This window comes from Dipodomys spectabilis, unplaced genomic scaffold (assembly GCF_019054845.1).
Source record: "Dipodomys spectabilis isolate Male_0828 unplaced genomic scaffold, ASM1905484v1 ptg000348l, whole genome shotgun sequence".
Lineage (NCBI taxonomy): Eukaryota > Metazoa > Chordata > Mammalia > Rodentia > Heteromyidae > Dipodomys > Dipodomys spectabilis.
This window is the reverse complement of record NW_024871025.1, coordinates 228633-254377: the sequence shown is the minus strand read 5'-3', so window position 1 is coordinate 254377 and position 25745 is coordinate 228633. Positions and strand designations below refer to the sequence as shown.

Genomic DNA, 25745 nt, shown 5'->3' with positions numbered 1-25745 from the left:
CAGTAGATGAATGGATCAAGAAGATGTGGTATATATACACAATGGAATTCTATGCCTCCATCAGAAAGAATGACATTTCCCCATTTGTTAGGAAATGGAAAGGCTTGGAAAAAATTATATTAAGTGAAGTAAGCCAGGCCCAAAGAAACATAGGTCCCATGGTTTCCCTTATTTGCAATATCTAGTATAGGTATGAGTCAAGCGGAAAAAGTCAGATAATGTGATGTTAGGAAAACGAAACCTCAAATATGTATTTTAATGTTTTTGTTTCTTTCATGCATGTATTTCTAACGCATTTATAAGATTATTTCTTTGTTGCTTTGTATGTCCCTCCCCCACAGTGTAATCCCCGCTTTCACTATATTTGATGTCAGTATAACATGTGGAGGAGATGGGGACAAACAAGTCCTTTAAGGATTCAGGTGGACCTGTTGCAACAATGAGAAGTACAAAATGTCATGTCAAAACCAGCTTTACAATGTCGGTGGGGGGGGGGGGGTGGGGTATGATTGGGTGGGAGGGAGGGGGGAGGCTGGGAAGGGAGGTGAAGGGTAAACAAAGGAGGAGGCTGCAATGCTTGGCAAGAAATGTATGCATTATCCTGCCCATGTAATTGTAACCCCTCTGTACAGTATGTTCTCAAATAAAATAAAATAAAATTTAAAAAAAAAAAAAAAAGATTCTGTTTCAAAAATTATGATCTTGGGCTGGGAAGGTGGCTGAGTGGTAGAGCGCTTGCCTTGCATGCCAGAAGCCCTGGGTTCTATTCCTCACCACCACATAAGTAAAAAGAAAAAAAGCCGGAAGTGGCGCTGTGGCTCAGGTGGTAGAGTGCTAGCCTTGAGCTGAAGAGCTGAGGGATAGTGCCCAGGCCCAGAGTTCAGGCCCCACGGACCCAAAACAAATAAGATTTGGAAAACTAACACAGTCAAAAGGAGCTACAGAGATTAAATATAATGTTGTTTCCTAGACAGGTACCTAGAACAAAGAAAATAACATTAGGATAAAAAAAAAAAACTAAAGGAAGGGGCTGGGAAGATGGCTCAGTGGTAGAGTGCTTGCAGTTATTCTAGAGTCTGAGCTCCGAGGATCAATGTTCAAAGCCAGCCAGGACACATAAATCCTTGAGAACTCTTATCTCCAGTAAAAGCTGGTACTGGAAACATGGCTCAAGTAAAAGAGGACCAAGTGTGAGCAAAAAAAGAGAGAGAGAGGGAGGGGGAGGGAGAGAGAGAGGGAGGGAGAGAGAAAGAGAGAAAGAATACTAAGCCCTAAGTGCCCCAGTACTGGCACACACACACACACACACACACACACACACACACACACACACACACACACACACAGAAAGAGAGAGAGAGAGAGAGAGAGAGAGAGAGAGAGAGAGCTTGCTGCATGTCCAGAACTCCCTTCATCTCTAATAAATCTTCTTTTCTCATCAGGCTATGTAGTACCCTTCCAGTTGATTTCTCTGCTTCGGCTATGTTCCTTATCCAATATTTTATATGGTCTATTGTGGTCTTGTAAACTTTTCAGTGGCTTTTGTTCTTAGGATGAAGATAAAATTATTATTATTATTGTTGGTTGTGGGGCTTGAACTCTGGGCCTGGGCACTGTCCCTCAGCTCTTCAGCTCAAGGCAAGCGCTCTACAACTTGAGCCACAGTGCCACTTGTGGTTTTCTGCTGGTTTATTGGAGGTAAGAGTCTCATGCACTTTCCTGCCCAGGCTGGCTTTAAACCATGATCCTCAGATCTCAGCCTCCTGAGTAGCTAGGATTAAAGTTGTGAGCCACAGGCGCCCAGTGAAGATAAATTATTAAAATAACCCGCAAAGCTTTGCATCACCTGGTCAATATCTAACCCTTCACTTCATAAAATTTTCTAGCTACTGCCTGACCTCTAGTAACCTAGTTCTTCTTTGACAGAGTGTCCTTTTGCCACAGGGCTTTGGACATGCCCCAGGGCTAACCTGGAACACTGCTTCTCTCTTTTCACCTGGTTAACTCCAATGCACTATTCAGATCTCTGAGAAAGACTTACTTTCTCAGGCAGCCATCTCTTACTTCATAGATTCCTGTACCTCTTCTACAGAAGATTCATCACACTTGTCATTTTACATGTATTTGAATGGGCACTGGAATAGCATCTGTCTCCATGAATAATTATAAGCTTTATGTGGCAGATACCAAGGTAGTTTTGCTAGCTGCTGTGAACAAGTACCTAACAAAATCTCTGATATATATTATGTGGTAAGTATATATGTGTTGGAAGACAAGAAAAAAGGCAAACACAGGGCGCCGGTGGCTCATATCTGTAAACCTAGCTACTAAGGAGGCTGAGAGCTGAGGATCGTGGTTCAAAGCCAGCCTGGGCAGGAAAGTCCATGAGACTCTTACCTCCAATAAACCACCAGATAATCAGAAGTGGTACTGTGGCTCAAGTGACAGAGCCCTATCCTTGAGCTGAAGAGCTGAGGGACAATGCACAGGTCCAGAGTTCAAGCCCCACTATCGACAAAAAAAAAAAAAAAAATCAGACAGAATAAGGAAGGAAGAGGGAAGGAGGAAAAACAGAAAGAAAAGGGAATTTCCTTTTATAACTATTTGTAAATTTTTGTTTTTCTTGTCCTCCTTCCTTCCTTTTTTCCTTTGTTTTGTGAGATATAGTCTTGCTAGCCAGACTAGTTTGGCTTGAAACTCACTAGCCCAGGCTGCCCTCAAACTTTCAATTCTCCCCAGGCCCCCAAATGGTAGGATTACAAGTGTGTACAACCATGGCTGTCTTCCTTCTTTTATATTCCTGAAAGACTTCATATGTCTCTAATTTATGTAATTCTATGCATAAAATACATCAACAGTCACATTCTTGGTGTCATTTGATTTATACAAATATTAAATAACCATTTATCCCGTGGGGGGGGGGGCTTGAACTTAGGGCCTGGACACTATTTTTTGCTTTTTAGCTGAAGGTTGGCGCTCTACCACTTGAGCCATATGTCCACTTCCAGCCTTTTTGTGCATAATTGGAAGAGTCTCAAAGACTTTCCTACCCAGGCCCACAATCTTTAGATCTCAGCCTCCTGTATGGCTAAGATTTGAGATGTGAGCCACTAGTATCTGGCTTGTATGTTTTTGAGATAGAATCTTGCTATGTAGGGCTGGGAAGGTGGCTCAGTGGTAGAGTGCTTGCCTTGCATGCATGAGGCCCTGGGTTTGATTCCCCAGCACCACGTATGCAGAGAAAGCCGCAAGTGGCACTGTGGCTCAAGTGGTAGAGCACTAGCCTTGAGCTGAAGAGCTGAAGGACAGCACCCAGGCCCAGAGTTCAGGCCCCACAACCAGCCAAAAAAAAAAAAAAAGAATCTTGCTATGTAGTCCAGGCTGGCTACTAAGTCACAGTCCTTCTGTCACAGTGTTCCAAGCACTAAGCCTGGATAGATACTAGAAAGTTTGCTGGCTGTTCATATTAGTAAGGGAAAATTTGAGTATTGAGGTGTCGTTCACTGGTAGTGTTTGACTAGCACGATAAGTTGCCACCTAATTTCCATCCTCAGACCTTCAGAAAGCAGGGGAACAAATTGATGAACAAAGTTTGCTGGAAGTTTCCTTAGCAGTTCTTTTGGCCTGGGCTCCTGGATTGGTTTATCTCCTGAGGGGGAGAACTTTGGGTCAGTGGATTGAAGAGAGATAAGAGAAACCCCAGAGGACAGAGGCCATGTGTCTAGGCGTTGTGATCGGCTCTGATTGGACCTGCCTTTGCAGGGTGATATGTACCTGAGCTGTTTGTATGGGAATGAAATTTCACCAATATTCTACTGGTCAACTAAAATTTGTTATTGTCCTATCAGGCTCATGAGTGGTGGGTAATTTTCCTCTCTGTAATCTGTCACAATAATTTTACTCTGGCAGTGGTACTTTAGTGTATCTCTTTTGTGATCAAACCTGTATTTCTCCCTCCCTGTGTTTTCTATAAGTCCAGAACATACTAAAGTCTATTCTGCTTTTTTCTAGAATACAACCCTCATATTAGCAAACTTTTGCAAGCAAATAAACTTTCTTTAGTGTTAGATCCTAGGGTTTAAAATATTAGTATACATTATAGAAGGAAATTTCATTGTGACAATTCTCATGTTTACAATGTATTGTAATAATTGCTTCTAAGTTTTAACTTTAGAATAAGTTGGAGGAAGTAAGGACATGGTGGTCACAAAGGCACAAAATCTCCCTGCCTCTGTGTGTGTGTGTGTGTGTGTGTGTGTGTGTGTGTGTGTGTGTGTGTGTGTATGTACCAGTACTGGGGCTTGAACTCAGGGCTTCATGTTCTTGCTGAGCTTTTTTTGTTTGTTTTCTTTTGTTTTGGTAAATGCTGGCACTTACTAATTGAGCCACACCTCTGTTTGTAGCTTTTGGGTGATTAATTGAAGAAGGGAGTCTCATTTTCCTGCCCTGCTGTTGTCAAAAAGGAATCCTCTGCCAGACAGTTGTAATCCTAGCTACTCAGTAGGCTGAGATCTGAGGATGGCGGTTCAAAGCCAGCCCAAGTAGGAAAGTCTGTGAAACACTTATCTCCAATAAACCACTAGAAAAACTGGAAGTGGAGCTGTGGCTCAAGTAGTAGAGTGCTAGCCTTGAGCTGAAGAGCTCAGGGACAGGGCCCAGGCCCAGAGTTCAAGTTCCATGAACAAGAAAAACAAACAACAACAACAAAAACAGGAATCATAAGATCTCAGCCTCCTGAATAGCTAGGATTAAAGGTGTGATCCATGCCTTTAAGTGGTATTATTTCTTGGGGTCTTGGTTGTGGGGCCTGAACTCTGGGCCTGGGTGCTGTCCCTCAGCTCTTCAGCTCAAGGCAAGTGCTCTACCACTTAAACCACAGCACCACTCCTGGCTTTTTTTCTGCTTATGTGGTGCTGAGGAATCGAACCCAGGGCCTCATGCATGCAAGGCAAACGCTCTACCACTGAGCCACCTTCCCAGCCCCTTTAAGTGGTATTATTAACGATAGACTAACCCAAACTTTTGGAAATGTGTCATTTTCTTTTCTTCTTTTTTTTTTGTCAGTAGTGAGGCTTGAACTTGGGGCCTGGGTGGTGTCCCTGAGCTCTTCAGATCAAGGTGAGTGCTCTACCACTTGAGCCACAGCACCACTTCCAGGTTTCTGGTGGATAATTGGAGATAAGGATCTCATGGACTTTCCTGCCTGGGCTAGCATTGAACCGCAATCCTCATATCTCAGCATCTTGAGTAGCCAAGATTACTGGTGTGAGCCACCAGCGCCAGGCTCAATTTATTTTATAATTTAATATCAAACAGGTCTTTAAGAACGTTGTGGTTTTCTGCGCAGTGATTGGCCAACTCTGCTGTCAATCATCTATGAAGACCGTTAAAGGTCCAGCCTCCTCCGTTGGCCTGTACGGAATAAAGCTCATTGTGAAGTTGGTTTCTCTGATAGTCTCTTCTGCCGTACCGGTTTTGAGAGGTCGGATGGACATTAGATAGAACAAAACAGCAAATTTCGTTGATCCTACAGTTACGGTGAGCTAAACAGGCCTTTTGACATAGGGAAATGTATTTTCTTTAGAAACTTAGGAAGGTGAGGCTACTTTCGGGCCCAGCAAACTGCACGGCCCAAAGTAAAGCCACATTTCGTGGATACTTTTAGTTACTTTCTCTGTTAGACTCAATTTCCTTATTCCTAAAGTGATATATTAACCATTATAGTCCTTATTCACCTTTTATGTGGACAATTTATAGTAGAATCATGAGTATCTGTGAAGAAAATTACCCATCCAGGTCTTGATTTCTGGTTTCGGTTGCCTATGAGCCCATACTTAGAAAAACATACAGAAAAAAAAAAAAGGGAGGATCGGGCGTCTTTTATCTGTTTATTTATTTTTGACCTTCAAGCCAGAGGGGGTTCTGAGGGAAGTGTATTTACAGTGTATGTCAGATGTGCTGGGCCCGGGTGGCGCACACCTGTAATTGGGGCTAAGGTGGTTTAAAGCCAAACCAGGCAGAAAAGTCCATTAGGCTCTTATCTCCAGTTAACCACCAGAAAATCAGAAGTGGAGCTGTGGCTTAGAAGTGGTAGAGCGCTAGCCTTGAGCATTAAGCCCAGACCCTGGGTTCAAGCCCCACAACCAGCATTAAAAAAAGAGAGAAAAAGGAAGGAAGGAAGGAAGGAAGGAAGGAAGGAAGGAAGGAAGGAAGGAAGGAAGGAAGGAAGGAAGGAAGGAAGGAAGGAAGGATGATACTAGTGTGACAAATGCATTTACCTCTCTCACGATAGCTTTAAATAGAAGAGGAAAAATAAAAAGAAAACTACTGCAGGAACAACACTACCTTACTGTAACCCCTCTGTACATCACCTTGACAATAAAATTAAATTAAAAGAAAAGAAAGAAAACTAATGCAGAAATCTGGAGGGTTAATCTGGAGCACCAAAATAATAATAAAAATAATACATGCTTATAATCCTAGCAACTCAGGAGGCTGAGATCTGAGGACGTGATTCGAAGCCAGCCTGATCAGGCAAGTCCATGAGACTCATCTCCCATAAAATTCTCAAAAAAACTGGAAATGATGCTGTGGTTAAAGTGGTAGAGTGCTAGCCTTGAGTAAAAAGAAGCTCAGGGACAGTGTCCAGGCCTTGAGTTCAAGTCCGAGGACCACCAGTAAAAACAAAAACAAAAAACAATCATCATCATCATTGAAGAGAAGAGGATAAAATAAAAGCAATGGGTGTGATTAGCAGGCTAAAACTTATTTTAAGCATTAAAAAAAATAAACAGGATAGGATATATTTGGTATAAAAAGTAGGGTCAAGGAATCCTTAACACCATACAAATAAGTGAAAGGCTGCTATTTAAAAAAAAAAGTGAATTGTGTTTCTTATAGGCCCTAAAGACAGGATGTCACAAACTGGATCAGGCAAAGGGAGTGATGATGGATCAAGCTCAGAAAAAAATTGTGAGTAAATGATCTGCTAAAACTTAGATTTAAGTTTAAATTAAGAATATGTCCAGCCAGCATGAGTGGATTATTGAAGTATTTCTGGGCTGGAGTCATGCCTCAATGGGAGAGAGCCTGCCTAGCAAGCACAGGTATGAGTTCAAACCCCAGTATCACTGGAAAAATAAAGTATTCCTAAGAAGCTCAAGCATAGTGAGATAATAAAAATCAGCAAAGTGGAAATTAATTTCCCCAAAGAGAACCGGGAGCAGTTCTACGGACCATAGTTTTCAGAACTTTAGTTAATTTGAATTATTGTGGTGCTGCCCAAGAGTATTGTTATTATCACAGTTCACACTTGTCTTATTTTCCTTTCATCCCTTCCTTCCTTTGTGATTCTCAGTGATTCTCATCCTATTTGATGAGTCCAACATATAGGTCTAATTCCAAAGTAAGTATGGCTCAATGCAGTATTATCAGTAGCCACAGCTGTAACAGCAAGTAAGGTATATAAAGTGTTATGCTAAGAGGCCTAAGAATTGCTGGGCTAGACTTCAGACTAGTATATACCACCTTGAATTTCCTTTTTAGCTATTCAGTTTTGTTATGACTGAAACTATCCTAATAAATAGTCTACTCTTAATTTCCCTGAGTATTTCCCAGGGAACTCAGAGAGAATCAGTTCCTATTTTCCATCTTTATGACCCCCAACTCACTTTCATTCCCTTTGCTTGGCTAATTTCTGCCCACCCTCAGAACTTTAAATTGAATGTCTATCTCTGAACATTACTAACTCCCTCCCCCCTCCACCATACCATCCTATCTCTCTCTCCAAGGTGGGCCAAGTATCCCTCTACTGGGTTCCCAGAGTAGCATTTATAGTTCTGCCCACCATTATCTGCCTCATCTACTAGGTCAATTGAGAACTATTTAAGGTCCAAGAATGTTTCAGTATACTTAGCAACCAGATCATAACCAGTCAATGTTTACCTGGATTTTTTTTTGAGTGTGTGCCAGTACTGGAGCTTGAACTAAGGGTCTAGGAACTGTCCCTGAGCTTTAGGTTTTACTTCTCAAGGCTAGCACTCTACCACTTGAGCCACAGCTCCACTTCTGGGGTTTTTTTTGGTAGTTATTTGGAGATTACAGACTCACAGACCTTCCTGCCTGGGCTGCCTTCAAACTATGATCCTCAGATCTCAATCTCCTGAGAAGCTAGGATTACAAGTAGAAGCCACTGGCTCCTGACTTTTACCTGAATTTGGTCAGAAAAAGGAGTTGATTTTTACCTCTCATGAAGCTTAGCCATAGGATGAATGTCCAGCCAAGGAATGGACTATTTTTCTAGAACCAAATAGCCATTGTTTCCTGAAATAGACATTACCTGCTACTTTGTCCTACCTTTTTGATGATGGATGGCCTGAACTGCATCCAAGTATGGTCTTCTTTTGGGTATTTTGATTTGGCTTTGAACAGCTCTCTCTAACTTGTATGATACTCGAGACTATTTTATAACATATCTTCTTACTGAATCATAAAATATGAGAGGTATTATATTTGAAATTGCTGAACAATTGGATTAAAATCTTTGTCTTTGTGACTTTGGCAAAAAGATTTTCTTGAGCCTGTATTTCATCTGTAAAATAGGAATGGTATCTGATCTACCTTATAGTAGGATACAATAGGATTGTGCATGAAAACAATTTTAAAAACTAAATATGGCAGGGTACTGGTGGCTCACTCCTGTAATACTAGCTACTCAGGAGGTGGAAATCTGAGGATCGTGGTTCAAAGCCAGCCCGGGCAGGAAAATCCTTGAAGCTCTTATCTCTAATAAACCAGCAGAAAACCAGAAGTGATGCTGTGACTCAAGTAGTAGAGTGCTACACTTGAGCTGAAGAGCTGAGGGACAGGGGCCAGGCCCAGAGTTCAAGCCCCACAACGGACAAAACAACAACAACAACAACAACAACAACAACAAAAACTAAATATCAACTATAATAAAGAAAGGAGTGACATTGTCCCAAAAGAAATATACTCATGCCAGTGTCTCACACCCATAATCCTAGCTACTCAGGAGGCTGAGATCTAAGGATTGCAGTTTAAAGCCAGCCCAGACAGGAAAAGTCCATGAAACTTATTTCCAGTTAACCACCAGAAAACTGGAAGTAGTGCTGTGGCTAAAAGTGGTAGAGCCCTGAGTGCAAAAGCTCAAGGACAGCCCAGGCCCCTAGTTCAAGCCCTATGACAAAGAAAGGAAAGAAGGAAGGAAGGAAGGAAGGAAGGGAGGGAGGAAGGGAGGAAGGGAGGAAGGGAGGGAGGGAGGGAGGGAGGATGGGAGGGAGGGAGGGAGGGAAGAGAAAGAAAGAAAGAAAGAAAGAAAGAAAGAAAGAAAGAAGGAAGGAAGGAAGGAAGGAAGGAAGGAAGGAAGGAAGGAAGGAAGGAAGGAAGGAAGGAAAGAAAGAAAAAGAAAGAAAGAAAGAAAGAAAGAAAGAAAGAAAGAAAGAAAGAAAGAAAGAAAGAAAGAAAGGAAGAGCTGGGAAGGTGGCTCAGTGGTAGAGAGCTTGCCTTGCATGCATGAGGCCCTGGGTTCGATTCCTCAGCACCACATAAGCAGAAAAAACTGGAAGTGGCATTGTGGCTCAAGTGGTAGAGTACTAGCCTTGAGCTGAAGAGCCAAGGGACAGCGCCCAGGCCCAGAGTTCAGGACCCACAACCGACAAAAAAGAAAAAGAAAAAGAAAAAGAAAGAAAAAAGAAAAGAAAGAAAGAAGAAAGAGACTCATTACCTGATTTATTAAAGGGTAACCCCTCTGTACAACACTTTAATAATAACAATGAAATTATATATAAAAAAATAAAATAAAAAGTTATTGGTAGAGATAAAGCACATCTCACAGATTCAAGAAAAACAGATTTGGTAATACAAACTCGTGAATGGGGATGATAATTCAGAAGTTAGGGAGCCAGACATGACAACTTAAACCTGTAATTCCAGCTACAAGGGTCAAGTGGACATAGGGAGGGCTAAGGACCAAGGCAAGTTCAGGCAAAAAGAAAATTCATCTTAAATAAGCCAAGCATGTCTTAAATATGCTCCCTGGAGTACACTTAGAAACTAGCCCTGGGCAAAAAGTATAAGACTGTGTCTGAAAAATAACTAAAGCAAAGGGCTTGAGACTTGGCTCAAGTAGCAGATCATTTTCCTTAGAAGCTGGGCGCTTGTGGATAATTCAAATCTATATTCTTTCTTTTCTGAGATAGGATCTCACTTGTAGCCCAGGCCGGTGCAGAACTCATAATCCTTCTGCTTCAGCCTCCAGAATGCTGGGATACAGGTATGTGCCAAACCCACTGGACTCTTAAATCTGCAATACTAATGTCTGCTTTTTGCTAATAAATACATGTAAATTTTTAAGTGATTTTGGAAACTGAGATAAGCAATAAAACTTGACTAGATTTAAATGTAATGTCATTGGGAAGAAAAATTAGCCCTGGGCAACAAAACTATGAAGTCAGATAAATGTACTCCCCAAAACATTTCCTTGTGACTTAAAGGGTGGTGGTGGTTGTGGGATCTTTAAGAATTCAAGGCCAGTAGGCTGGGAATGTGGCTTAGTGGTAGAATGCTTGCCTAGCACGCATGAAGTCCTAGGTTTGTTTCCTTAGTACCACATAAACAGAAAAAGCTGGAAGTGGTGCTGTGTCTCAATTGGTAGAGAGCTAGCCTTGAGCCCATAGAAGCTCAGGGACAGAACCCAGGCCCTGAGTTCAAGCTCCAGTACTGGCAAAAAAAAAAAAAAAAAAAAGAATTCAAGGCCAATTCAAGGCATTGGTGGCTTATGCCTATCTTAGCTACTCAGGAGTAGGAACCCGTGAGGATCAAGATTAGAAACCAGTACAGGGAGTAAAAGCATTAGACTCTTATCCCCAATAAACTATTTAGAAAAATCCAGAAGCAGAGCTGTGGCTCAAGTGGTAGAGTGCTAGCCTTGAGCAAAAGAAGCTCAGGGACAGCACCTAGACCCTAAGTTTCAAGCCCCAGGACCAGAAAAAAAATAAATCAAGGCCAAAGCTCGATGCTGAGGCTCATTCCTATAATCTTAGCTACTCAAGAAGCTGAACTTTGAGGATCATGTTTCGAAGCCAGATTGGGCAAGAAAGGCTCCGAAATTCTTTTTTTTTTGGGTCCGGTCATGGGGCCTGAACTCTGGGCCTGGGCACTGTCCCTCAGCTCAAGGCTAGCGCTCTATCACTTGAGCCACCACGCCACTTCCGGCTTTTTTCTTTTTGCTTATGTGGTACTGAGGAACAGAACCCAGGGCCTCAGGCATGCAAGGCAAGCGCTCTACCACTGAGCCACCTTCCCAGCCCCAAGGCTCTGAAATTATTCTCTCCAATTAATCACTAAGAAGCTAGGAGTAGAACTGTAGCTAAAGTGGTAGAGCACTAGTTGAGCACAGCAGCAAGGAGACCATGCCCGGGCCTTGAGTTCAAGCCCCAGGACTAGCAGAAAATAACAAAAAAAAAAAAATGAAAAATAAAAGAATTCAAGGCCAGCTTGAGTTTCCTAACAATTTCTTAGAATACCTAGTGAACGTCTCAAACTTCTCTGAAGAAGAAAGAAGGATGGCCAATAGACACACGAAGAAATGCTCAACCTCCCTAGCCATAAAAGAAATGCAAATCAAAACAACATTAAGATACCACCTCACCCCAGTTAGAATGGCAAAAATCAAGAACTCTAATAACAACAGATGCTGGAGGGGATGTGGTCAGAAGGGAACCTTATTTCATTGTTGGTGGGAGTGTAAACTTGTTCAACCACTTTGGAAAGTAGTATGGAGGTTCCTCAAAAGACTCCACATAGAGCTCCCCTATGACCCAGCAATCCCACTTTGGGGCATTTACCCAAATGTTTACAAACAAGACCTCACTAAAGCTACCGGCACAACTATGTTTATTGCAGCATTATTTACTATAGCTAAGATATGGAACCAACCCAGATGCCCCTCAGTAGATGAATGGATCAAGAAAATGTGGTATATATACACAATGGAATTCTATGCTTCCATCAGAAAGAATGATATTGCCTCATTTGTTAGGAAATGGAAAGACTTGGAAAAAATTATATTAAGTGAAGTAAGCCAAGCCCAAAGAAACATAGGTCCCATGGTTTCCCTTATTTGCAATATCTAGTATGAGTCAAGCAGAAAAGGTCAAATAAGGTGATGTTAGGAAAATGAATCCTAAGATATGTATTTAAATGTTTTTTTTCTTTCATGCATTTGTTTCTAATGCATTTATAAGATTATTTCTTTGTTGCTTTGTATGTCCCTCCCCCACAGTAAACCCCTGCTTTCACTGTATTTGATGTTGATATAATTCGTGGAGGGGAAGGGGAAAAACAAGTCGTTTAAATAAGGATACAGGTGGACCCGTTGCAACAATGAGAAGTACAAGTTGTCATGTCGAAAATGAACTTTAGAACTTTGGTGGGTGGGGAGGGGGAGGCTGGGAAGGGATGGGAAGGGGAAACAAAGGAGGAGGCTACAATGCTTGATAAGAAATGTACTCATTATCTTGCCCATGTAATTGTAACCCCTCTGTACAATATTTTCACAATAAAAAATAAAAATTAAAATTAAAAATAAAATTTAAAAAAAAAGGTAGAGGCACTAGGTCTGTTAAGTCAATCTAGATTTTTTTTGTGCTGTTACTGGGGCTTGAAGTCAAGACCTGGGTGCTGTTCTTTAGCTTTTTCACTCAAGGCTAGAGCTCCAGCACTTAAACCATGAGTCCACTTCTAGATTTATGTGTGTGGTTAATTTGAAAAAAGGGTCTCATGGACTTTACTGCCCAGGATGGCTTCAAACCTTGATTCTTAGATCTCAGCCTCCTGAGTAGCTAGGATTACAGGTGTGAGCCACTGTTGAACTGACTTGTCAGTTTAGATTTGGGAAAATGATTCCTACAGAAGGCAATGCTTGGGTTGGGAAGGTGCTCAGTGGTAGAGTGCTTATCTTGCATGTATGAGGCCCTGGATTCGATTCCTCAGCACCATATAAGCAGAAAAAGCTGGAAGTGGCACTTGGCTCAAATGGTAGAGCACTAGCCTTGAGCTGAAAATCTGAAAGATGGTGCCCAAGCCCAGAGTTCAGGCCCCACGACCGACAAAAAAAAAGAAAAGAAAAGAAGGCAATGCTTTACAGAAGAGCAAATAAATAATTGTGAAATTTTAGCTCAAACGGGTACCCTAGGTGATTCTATTGTGCAGTCAGAGCTGAGAAGAGCTGATTTAAGCATGAAGTGGCCTTGCTTGTGAGGAAAAAACCTGAACAAGATAGGAATTTATGAATCACTGCTGAAGTGAATAGGTTTGTTTGTTTCTTTGTATTTTGCCTTTTGTTGGTACTGGAGTTTGAACTAAGGATCTAAGACTTGTTTGGTTTGCCTGGCGGGCACTCTTCTATTTCAGCTATGCCGTGCAGCTTGTCTTTGGTTAAATGTTTTGGAGATATATCTTTCAGACTTTATGCTTGGTCAGGCTTCAAACCTCAGTTCTCTCCAGCACAGCCTCCTTAGCAGCTAGGATCACAGGCATGCACTACTTACTAGCCCACTGGTACCAGCTATTTGTTTTAAAATGGTGTTGGAGTTGGAATCCAAGGCCTGGATTGTGCACATCTTCTAAGTTCCTTAATTTTTTTTAATACATTACTTTTACTTTTTAAAGATCAACAGACTTTTTTTTTTTTCTGGGTCCAGTCGTGGGGCCTGAACTCTGGGCCTGGGCATTGTCCCTCAGCTCTTCAGCTCAAGGCTAGTGTTCTACCACTTGAGCCACAGTGCCACTTCTGGCTTTTTTTCTTTTTGCTTATGTGGTGCTGAGGAATCGACCCCAGGGCCTCATGCATGCAAGGCAAGTGCTCTACCACTGAGCCACATTCCCAGCCCCAAGATCAACAGACTTTTAATGTATATGTATATTATTGTAAAGATACTGTACAGGGGTTACAGTTACATGAGTAAGGTAATGAGTACATTTCCTATTGAGCATTGTTACCCCCTCCTTTGTTTTTCCCCTACCATCCCTTTCCTCCCCACCTTCCCAACTCCTCCCCCCTCAAAGTTATAAAGTTCATTTTCAACATAGTGTCTTGTACATCTCATTGTTACAATGGATCATCCTGTATCCTTACTTCAGCATTTTATTTCCCTTTCCCTCCCCGAATTAGAAAAATGTATATACAAGATGCAGGACACTGGAATCAAAAACAGTGATTACAGACCTTTTTTAAGCTAAGAATTGTGGTCATTTTTATTTTTTTGGTCCTGGAGCTTGCAGGGCCTGGACACTGTCCCTAAGCACTCTACCACTTGAGCCACAGTGCCACTTCTAGCTTTTTCTGAGTAGTTTCTTGGAGATAAGAGTCTCATGGACTTTTCTGCCTGGCCTGGCTTCAAACTGTGATCCTCAGATTTCAGCCTCCAGAGTAGCTGGGATTACAGGCGTGAGCTACCAGCACTTGGCTGGGGTGGTGGTTCTTCATGTACTTTTTGTTTTGAAACAGGGTGTTGCTGCATGGCCCAGGCTAGTTCTCACTCTTCCTACCTCATCTGAGTTCTGAGTGCTCAGTTACAGGTGCATGCATGCTACCAAGTCTGTAATTTTATAGTAGGATAGCCTTTGCTTGAGCTTTAATCTTGTAGCAGCTTATTGTTCTTGATTATATAACAAAACCCATATTTATTAATTTACTTATTTGAGACAAAGTCTCTCCTGGCCACGTAGCCTAGACTCACCTGGATCTCAGATCATCCTAACTCTGCCTCCCCATCTTGGGTGCCAGGATTACAGGCATGTCTTGGTTCAAGTTCTTTTTACTTGATACATTACTTTGTTTTCATTCCAGTACCATGTAGTTGGGTTCAAACTCAGGGCCTTATCCTCTTGCTTCTCCCCACCCTCTACCTATGGCTTGCTCTCTACCTCCATTTCTCCCAGGTAATTTGCTTGTTAATTGGAAATGGTGTTTCTGCCAAGGCTGGCTTTGAATCTCAATCTTTCGGATCTCAGCCTTCTGAATACCTAGGATTACAAGTGAGAGCCACTGGCACGTAGTTATGTGATGCACTCTTTTTTTTTTTATTTGGGTCCGGTCGTGGGGCTTGAACTCTGGGCCTGGGCGCTGTCCCTCAGCTCTTCAGCTCAAGGCTAGCGCTCTACCACTTGAGCCACAGTGCCACTTCCGGCTTTTTTCTTTTTGCTTATGTGGTGCTGAGGAATCGAACCCAGGGCCTCGAGCATGCAAGGCAAGCGCTCTACCACTGAGCCACTTCCCAGCCCCTATGTGATACACTCTTAAGACTTGGTTCAGAAACATATCTAAATTCTCCGGCATGTACAGTCTTTTCTTTTTAAGGAAAATCATACTGAATAATAAGGCTTCCAGGAGTGTGTAATTAGGGGCAAATCCCTGAGGACTAAAACCAGGTAGCCTGGGGAAAATCCCTGTGATTGATAAAGGGATATATTTTATACTCTACCTTTTTTTTTTTTTTTTGGTCGTGGGGCTTGAAGTCTGGGCCTGGGTACTGTTCCTCAGCTCTTCAGCTCAAGCAAGTGCTCTACCACTTGAGCCACAGCACCACTTCGGTTTTACTTGTGATTTATTGGAGATAAGAGTGTCACGGACTTTCCTGCCCAGGCTGGCTTTGAACCTCGACCTCAGATCTCAGCCTCCTGAGTAGCTAGTATTACAGGTGTGAGCCAGCAGCACCTGGCTTATACTCTACCTTTTTTTTGGGGGGGGGTCCGGTTGTGGGGCCTAAACTCTAGGCCTGGGTGCTGTCCCTCAGCTCTTTAGTTCAAGGCTAGCGTCCTACCACTTGAGCCACAGCGCCACTTCCGGCTTTTTTCTTTTTGCTTATGTGGTGCTGAGGAATTGAACCCAGGGCCTCATGCATGCAAGGCAATCGCTCTACCACTGAGCCACCTTCCCAGCCCATACTCTCTACCTTTTAAATGATGTGGCTACAGATACTGGGGGATGGATCAGGTAGGCTACTCCTTGGTTGTACTTCTCCCTTTATTAATACGTTTACCTTTAAAATAAAGGTTGGTTAAAAGAAAACCAATAACTACACCTCACTGGGAAACACTATAAATTTTAATTAATGTTTTGAAGGTATGTGCAGAACTCACAACATGAAAGATTCTATAAATAAAATATGTATTAAGTGCATGTCTGGTTTAGTTTGATAATGGCTATAATTGTATGGTGTTCTACACTTCAGTTTGATTATTAGTAGGTTCAGCCCTGAAAAAAATGCATTTTATTTAATGTTTAGAATGCATTTAACTCTGGTTGAGAAAGTCTGGGTATATTGAATATGTATGTACCCATATTTTAGCTATCCCCAACTAGTTGATTTTTGTTGTTGTTGTTGTTGGTTGTGGGTCTTGAACTCAAGGCCTGCGTGCTGTCCCTGCAATTTTAGCTCAAGGCTAGTGCTTTACCACTTTGAACCACAGCTCCATTTCAGGTTTTTTTTTAAAGTGATTAATTAGATTCAGGGTCTAACAGATACTCTTACCACTGAGCCAGACCTCCAAACCCTCAATTGATTAATTAGAGATAAGAGTCTCACTGACTTTCCTTCCCGGAGCTGGCTTTGAATCTCGATCCTCAATTTTAGTCTCCAGAGTAGCTAGGATTACAGGCATGAGCCACCAGCACCTGGCCTAGTTGATTTTTTTGCCAGTCCTGGAGCTTGAACTCTGGGCCTCAGCACTGTCCTTGAGCTTATTTTGCTCGAGGCTAGTACTCTACCACTTGAGCCACAGCGTCATGTCTGGCTTTTTCTGCTTATGTGGTACTGAGGAATCTAACCCAGGGCTTCATGCATGCTAGGCAAGCATTCTACCACTAAGCCATATTCCCAGTCCCTAGTTGATGCTTTTTTGTGCTGGTAACTCTGGGCCTTGTCTTCTTGCTTGGCTTTTTGTGTACCAATCCTGGGGCTTGAACTCAGGGCCTCGTTACAGCCCCTGATCTTGTTTTTGCTCAGGGCTGGTGCTCGACCTTTTTCAACCACAATGCCATTTTCAGCTTTTTAGTAGTTAATTGGAGAAAAGAATCTCACAGGCTTTCTTGCCTGGACTAGCTTTGAACTGCAATCCTTAGATCTCAGCCTCCTTAGTAGTAAGGCTTACAGGTGTGAGCCACCAATACCTGGCTTACTTGGCATTGCTCACAGCTGGTACTCTACCACTTGAGTCATGACTTTACTTTGATTCTTAGAGTTCAGCCTCTTGAGTATTTAAGTATTACAGGTATAATAAATCACAGCTCCTCTTCCCCAGTAATTGTGGAATTGTGATATAAAACATGTTTTATGAAACAGTGGGAAGATTTTTCTTTTAAAATTGGTTCCAGGGGGGCTGGGAAGGTGGCTCAGTGGTAGAGTGCTTGCCTCCCATGCATGAGGCCATGGGTTTGATTCCTCAGCACCACATAAGCAGAAAAGGCCAGAAGTGGAGCTGTGGCTCTAGTGGTAGAGTGCTAGCCTTGAGCTTTAGAGCTGAGGGACAGAGCCCAAGCCCAGAGTTCAGGCCCCGTGACCGGCCAAAAAAAATTGGTTCTAGGGAGCTGGGAAGGTGGTAGTGTGTTTGCCCAGCATGCATGAGGCCCTCGTTGGATTCCTTAGCACAACATAAGCAGAAAAACTCAGAAGTGGTGCTGTGGCTCAAGTGGTAGAGTGCTATCCTTGAGCTGAAGAGCTGAAGGACAGTGCCCAGGCCCAGAGTTCAGGCCCCATCACTGACAAAAAATAATGGTTCCAGGGTCCAAGTAGAAACATAGTTCCGGTAATTTCTAAGTTGTTTTGTGTAACAAAATGTAAATCTTAAACAAAAAAAAATACTTTAAGATTAGCTCAGCGCTGTAATCCTGAGATTTGAGGATTATGGTTTGAAGCCAGTACAGGCAGGAAAGTCTGTGAGACACCACCTCCTCCTTTTGTTGTCTTCTGTCTTAGGGCTTGAACTCAGGGCCTGGGCACTTTTCCTAAGCTTTTTCTCTCAAGGCTAGTGCTCTACCACTTTGAGCCACAGCTCCACTTCCAGTTTTTGGTGGTAAATTGGAGACAGTCCCATGGACTCACCTTTCTGGGCTGGGTTCAAACCATGATCCTGAGATCTCAGCCTCCTGAGTAGCTAGGATTACAGGCCAGAGCCACCAGCACCTCGCCTGTGGGACTCTGATCTCCAGCTAAGGACAAGAACAAAAAAGCACCAGAAGTGGAGCTGTGGCTCAAGTGTTTGACTGCTAGCTTTGAGCAAAACAACTCAAGAGTTAGTGCCCAGGCCCTGACTTCAAGCCTCAGAATCAACACACAGACACAGATACATACACACAGACAGACAGACACACAGACAGATAGACACACACCCCAAGTGGGCCTTTTTAAACAAAGATTGGACTGAAGGTATGACTCCAAGTGGTATAGACTGCAAGGTAAGCAAATGGTCTGAGCTTAGAGAGTAGAGGAGGGAAAGGAAGAAGGAGAGGAGGAAGGAGAGGGAGAGAGAGGGGAAGGGAGAGGGAGGGGGGGAGAATTTTTGTTAAATAAAGTTGATTTATTTGTAGTGTTCCGTTTTTATTCATCACTACCTATGCCATAGCAGCAGCTTTTACACTACTCTTTAAGCCTGTTACTTCGTTTATAAAAGCCTTGTCTTCCTGCTGTCTACCACTGCCTATACAGGATAGGCAACACAAAGTTTTTGGTTTGGTGTCCTAGGCACTTTTGTGTGTCATCTCCCATACTCCCAACTCCAACCAGATATTCTACTTTCCAGACTAACTATACTTTCCATAAGTGGGCCAAGCAAACATTTTCACACAATTTCTTGCCATGTTATTGTTTCCATCGCTCAGAGTGTACCTGCTCCTCCTCGTCTTTGTTAGCTACTACTTTGAATCCCAGGATTGCCTTTGTGAAACTGATCCTATTTCACATTTTCCCCCACAGTGCTTGTTTTGTGTGTTCCCAGAGTACTTTGTACTTTTTTTTTTACAACAGTGTTATGGATATTTTTTTTTTGGTAAGTCATGGGGCTTGAACTCTGGGCCTGGGCATTGTTCCTGAGCTCTCCAGCTCAAGGCCAGCACTCTATCACGTGTGCCACAGCGCTACTTCTGTTTTTCTGAGTAGTTTATTAGATATGAGTGTCATGGACTTTCCTGCCTAGGCTGGCTTTGAACCATGATCCTCAGATCTCATCCTCCTGAGTAGCTAGGATTACAGGCATGAGCCACAGCACCTGGCTTGGAAATTTATTTTGACTGTCTTAACACACTGGCTTTTCAAAGCCAGGTGCCTGGTATTACAACTCTGGATAAATGCTTACTGAATGATCAACAGGTTGGCAGGTAGTTTATTGGACATAGTGTTCTGTCCTCTGAAAATGCCCTAGGATTACATAAATTGTAGAGAATTTACAAGGATATTTTGCTAATTTAATCACATTTCAAAGTATTTGTTTTATCAGTAATGAAAAAGTAAACGTTGTGTGTTGCCAATATTACTCTTTTCTACAGTGTGTCCTTGAAACTGTGTAAACATTCAGTAAATGAAGGGAGCGAGTGTTAGCTTGTTCGGTCTGCAAATGACTGATGGGTTTGGGTGGAAGGCGGGGGGGGGGGGGGGGGGGGGGGGGGGGGGAGGGGGGGGATCCCTGGAATTATGGTGGGGACTGCTTGTCTGTTAAGTTTAGTGGCTATAGACCTCATCGAAAAGCTATTGGTAGGAATGTAACCAGACTTAAAGCTTTAGTACTTACTGAAGAAAGTATGAAAATTTGGTTCCTTTTTATTATACGGCCTGAGGTAGCGTTGACATAAAAGAGAAACACTTTTGTTACTCCATAGAATCAAAAACTCCGTTTTTTCCTTGGCCTTTTTTGGTCTTTTCCTTTAGCATTTTTTTTTGTCTTTTCCTTTAATCGTAATAGTGCAACGTTCTTCTCTAGCATCAAGCATAAAGACTTGATTATATTTTCCTCCACCACCTTGTAAACCCTCTCTTATTCCTTTTATTCCTTTCAAAGTTTCCGTTCTCGGAGTTTCCTACTTTTTACTCCTTTTTTCTTGTCTTTTCCTAGCTAGCTCACCCCGCCCCTCGCTGTCACCAACTATCATCATCCCTAACAGATTCCCTTCCCGCTCCTACTGTAGACTCCCCGCCCCCCACCCCCCCACACACTTACAGCGGTCCGTCCGCCGCCCGCCCGCCTCAGGTTCAGAAACTTCCAATCAGAAGCTTCCAAGGCCCGCCCCTCCTCCTTTTCTACTTCTCTTCCCCCCCCTTTCTTCCTTAACCCCCCCCCTATAGTCCTGCGAACCTGGGGGCTTTGAGATCTGGGCGCTATGAAAAGTGTCTGCCCAGTCACTTCCGGTAAGGACTCTGCAGTGCGAAGGTCCCTGAGGGACCTTTAAGGAGGGGGTGGGAATTACTGGTTGGGCCGGGGGTGGAGGGTGCTTCCAGAGAAGAAGAGAGAGAACCAGAGTGGGAGCCTACTAACCCGGGCGACTGGAGTGCGTTAGCGGGCCCGCCACGAGCCAGCTCTCCCCCACCCCATCTGTAGTTCCTCACTGTACCCTTCCCCTCCCCCCTCCCTGCCCGGGGTGGGGGTGGGGTGGGGGAGAGACAGCGTCCCTCCCTCGGCGCCGCGTGACCGGAAGTGGCGCCATCTTTAGCCTCTTGTGCTATTGACAATAACAAGCCCCGGTTCTCTCCTCCTCCCCCTCCCCCCCATCCACAGCGTCTCCCCTCCCAGGGAGAGGGAGAAAAGGCGGAGGTGGAGTTGCTGCTTCACAGACTCAGAGTCGCTCCTGCAGAAAGTGGGGAGAGACAGATTGAGAAGCAGGGGAGGGGGGACGGCACGGCCGTTTACCTGTCTGCCTCCTCCTTCGCTCTCTGCTTTCGTTCTGCTCACTCTGGGTGTCAGCCTAACCGCCTTTCCAAACCCTCCCATTCCCCTGTGCCCCCCCCCCCCACTTTCCTTCTCGTCCTCTGTGTTTCTCCTCTCTTCTTTCTTCCCTTCCCCCTCTGATACCGCCACCTTCTTTCCTACACGTAAGCAGGCATATATAAACGTAGATTTTTCATGCTCCTCTGCCTGTTGACCCCGCTATTTTCATGTTTCCAACAGGTTTTTCTTCCCCCAATCCCTCAGCTGCTGCTGCTGCACAGGAGGTCAGATCTGCCACTGATGGTAATACCAGCACTACTCCGCCCACCTCTGCCAAGAAGAGAAAGTTAAACAGCAGCAGCAGCAGTAGCAGCACCAGCAGCAGTAGCAGCACTAATAGTAGTAACGAGAGAGAAGACTTTGATTGCTCCTCTTCCTTCTCATCCATTCCTCCCTTACAACCCAGGGATTCAGCATCCCCTTCAACCTCCTCCTTCTGCCTAGGTGTTTCAGTGGCTTCTTCTAGCCACATACCAATACAGAAGAAGCTACGTTTTGAAGACACCCTGGAGTTTGTAGGGTTTGATGCGAAGATGGCTGAGGAATCCTCCTCCTCCTCCTCCTCATCTTCACCAACTGCTGCTACATCTCAGCAGCAGCAACTTAAAAATAAGAGTATATTAATTTCTTCTATGACTTCGGTGCATCATGCAAACGGCCTAGCCAAATCTTCTACCACCGTCTCTAGTTTTGCTAACAGCAAGCCTGGCTCTGCTAAGAAGTTAGTGATCAAGAACTTTAAAGGTAACCAAGGCCAAAATCCCTAATCACCTACTAAGGATTTGACACTTGAGTAGTCACGTGCTCTTTTATGTTAATATATTAAGCAGTATAGAGGTGGCCTAATGTTTTATGTATAATCATTGAGGTGAAGGGGAAATCCTTTTTTCGTGTGGAGGGTTCATTTTTAAGAGGGTGGTTTGTATTCTTTTGCTGAAGCAAACACTGGGTATTTCTGTAGAGTGTTTTTCTATTTGTCTCAGGCTATTCTATCTAACTTGTTATTCCTTGTAACTGACAATCTACAGTATGATTGATCAGGATTTAACAGGTGAGAAATTTGTATTCTAAAGAGAATTATTTATTTCAAGTGCATACTTAGCCTGGACATTAATTTTTTTTTTCTGCTTCAGTAGGCCACATTCTTCAATCTTTAGAAATGCAGATGTGATCTTTTTATGCTCGAAATATATATAAGTAGATTTATAATATTGACTACTATATTTATGAAACTCATCCTGGAAGCAGTATTTGGACAAAATGTTTTCAGTCTCTGCATTTTCCCCCAAAGATAGGTATTGGAAGTGAAAAATGTTATGTATACACAGAAGTAGTAACTCTCTGTACACTATTCTAAAGATAGGAACAGTTACTACATTTTTTTTCACTAGGATAGCTTTTAAAGTATTGACCTGAAGCTTTTAGGAAAATTTGCTCATAGAGTTTGCGATGTCACTTGAAGAATTATGAACGCATTGCTTTAAAAAATAAAATTTCAGCTGAGTTAATTTTTTATCTATTATATGTTTCTGTTTTTCTAACTTTTTCAACACTAAACTAGCAGGTAGTAGTTGCTAAAATGTTTATTAAATGGGACAGCAAATGAATGAACTGAAGCACTCTACTAGATAAGTGTCTTGTGGCTAAATATTAACATTGAGAAAATTAAGTATTCTGTGCTTGTGTTTTCAACATTAGTGGAAATCAATCAATGTGCTCTATTTTGTCTCAAGCAGAGGATTATGGTATTTTTTAACCCTTTATATTTTATATCACTGCCTTTCTATCCCCAGGCTCATAAGTATTATTCCTTTTGATTCAATACTAGAGCTTGCTAAAGTGACTATAAATCATAATTGACTGTGTTAATTATTTCACTTAAAGTTGTATTGATTTGATAGCCAATGATTTTTAAAGAAATGAGCTGTAATACTAATTGCATTTGCAAACCGATTTCAAATTTTTTGTTTATTTTTCTCTTCCTCTGGAAGTAAAAGCATATTTAAGTATGTGGATGCTTTAGTTAAATGTTTTTTTCACTTATTGCTGGCCCAGTGAAGTTAAAGTCAAGACTAAGATGGCTCTTTCCATTCTGAGAATACTGCATAGATTCTGAAGTTATCTAAAGATTTAAATTGTTTTAAATTTCATTGTACTTGTCAATGAGGTCTAAAACCGAAGATGTTTTCTACATTTCTGTAATTGCTGCACAAATTTTGGGGGCAAATAGACCTATATTAGAATTCCACCTTTGCCATTGACTATGGTGACCTTGAGCAAGTTTACTAAATGAGTTCCTGGCCTGTTTTCTTACTTAAAAAATGATGGTATTAATATACCCAGGCATCTTATTGTTGGGAAGATAACTTTATAAAATACACATGGAAGTATTTGAAATCTTAGGAACAAGATTTATGTTGGCTTAGGTTTTATACACAATAGAATAAGTCAGGATTGTTATGTTTTATCTTGTCATTTTTGAATTTTTATTTTTTGAAGCAATGCAATCAATAAGAGAAAAAAAACCTCACCTTCAGTTTTAATAGTATTCTGTATTTTAATGAGTATTCTACCATTTGAATTTTGTTTATATTGAGCTTAAATACAATTTTTATTTTAATATTTAAGCATAATAATTACAAAGAGCCTGGAATAGTAATGCTGTTCGATTTTATGTATCTTTAGTTACTATAGCCTATACATTATTCTAATACCAGTCTTTTGCATATCATTTAGATAAGCCTAAATTACCAGAAAACTACACAGATGAAACATGGCAGAAACTGAAAGAAGCGGTAGAAGCTATTCAGAATAGTACTTCGATTAAGTACAATTTAGAAGAACTCTATCAGGTACGTACTTGTATGGACAACCAAATTTGAATTACATAAATTGTGGTAGGAGTCATGGATTTTCTTTTCTTTTTTTCAGTTTTTGAGACAGGGTGCTGCCTATATAATCTAGACTTGGCCTGGAACTCCCTATGTAGTCTCTGTTGGTTTTCAACTGCCTGTGCCTCCCAAATGCTAGGATCACAGGTGTGAACTACCATGCCTGACTTGGTTTTTACTTTCTGAAGTGGAGTTTTGGTTTCTTTCTAATTACAGTTCCCTCGTTAGTTGAGACATTCTATTTTATAATCAGACCACAGAGTTTCACACTTGATAAAGATTTGGATAGCTATACTCTGATATGATAGATGTTTTATTTATAATGGAGTGCTATAGCATAGATGATTTCAGTTCACATCTCATTTCTTTGGTGTTATCCACCTACAGGAAGCACTTCAAGATAGCTGATCTTCTTTACAGCATTTAGTCTGCCTCATTAGAAGCTGTTTGCCAGTTTTTTCTTGCTGTTTATGCTTGTCATCTCTTCTGCTCAACTGTAAGACATACACCTTAGCCTAGAAATGAGCAGCAGGTTGTAGTCTAGCAACTTAGTCTGAGGTTCAAATTTGTTTCTTTTTTTTGGGGGGGGGGGTCTGGTCATGGGGTCTGAACTTTGGGCCTGGGCACTGTCCCTCAGCTCTTCAGCTCAAGGCTCTACCACTTGAGCCACAGCACCATTTCTGGCTTTTTTTTCTTTTTGCTTATGTGGTGCTGAGGAATCGAACCCAGGGCCTCATGCATGCAAGGCAAGTGCTCTACCACTGAGCCACCTTCCCAAATTTGTTTCTTTTGCATAACAAATAGGTCTTTACTTGAAATATTTAACTTGAGTATGTTGAGAGCAATCATTGACTTAGACTTCATACCAAGAGAGATTGCTCTACCATGTTTTTAACACATGTAACTAATTTAAGGAGTTCTTTTCCCTTAGAGGATCAGCATTTCAGTATTTAAATATACCTCTGTGTATAATATCTTGAGGCTTTTATGTGTGATTACTTTGTAAGAAGTTATAATAGTTGAGTTATCACTATTTATAGTTTTCACATTTTTTTTGCCAGTCCTGCAACTTGAACTCATGGCCTGAGAGCTATCCCTGAGCCTCTTGTGCTCAAGGCTAGTACTCTATTACTTGAGCTACATTCCCACTTCCAGCTTTTTCTGAATAGTTTATTGGAAATAAGAGTCTCACAGACTTTATTGTCCAGAATGACTATGAACTGTGATCCTCAGATCTCAGCCTCTTGAGTGGCTAGGATTACAGGTGTGAGCAACTGGCACCCAGCTTTGTGTGTGCGCGCTTGTGTGTGCGTGTGCCCATACTGGGGCTTCAAGTCATGGTTTCTCATTCTTAATTAATTTTATTTATATTTGTTTATGTGATACCAAGGAATCCAACCCAAGGCCTCATGCATGCTAGGGAAGCACTCTACCACTAAGCCACATTCCTAGCCCAGTGTCTCATTCTTGATCACCATTTTCACTCACGACTGGCACTCTTACTGCTTGAACCATAGCTCTAGTGCCAGGATTTTTGTGTGCCAATACTATGGCTTAAACTTAGGGCCTTCAAGCCAGGTGCCAGTGGCTCACAACTGTAATCCTAGCTACTCAGGAGGATGAGATCTGAGGATCATGGTTCAAAGCCACCCCAGGCAGGAATATCCGTGAGACTCTTATCTCCAATAAACCACTCAGAAAACTGGAAGTGGTGCTGTGGTTCAAGTGGTAGAGCACTAGCCTTGAGCTGAAGAGCTGAGGGACAGCTCCCAGGCCCAGAGTTCAAGCCCCATGACTGACAAAATAATAGAATTTATAAGATTAGAGCAAAGAATAGAGCAGGGGATCCAGGTACTGGTG

The 25745-nt window shown here is 42.3% G+C and overlaps 1 protein-coding gene across 4 annotated transcripts in view; it reads left to right on the top strand.

Moving 5' to 3' along the window:
• The first annotated feature begins 20334 nt into the window (after window positions 1-20334).
• The window catches only part of Cul4b (cullin 4B), a 43163-nt gene continuing 37752 nt past the window's right edge, over window positions 20335-25745 (top strand). For all 4 annotated transcript variants that reach the window (XM_042665806.1, XM_042665804.1, XM_042665805.1 and 1 more), the window contains exons 1-3: window positions 20335-20417; window positions 21175-21738; window positions 23731-23846. In XM_042665806.1, coding sequence (XP_042521740.1) covers window positions 20390-20417; window positions 21175-21738; window positions 23731-23846 — 708 coding nt within the window. In that variant the 5' untranslated portion in view covers window positions 20335-20389. The remainder of the gene's footprint in view (window positions 20418-21174; window positions 21739-23730; window positions 23847-25745) is intronic.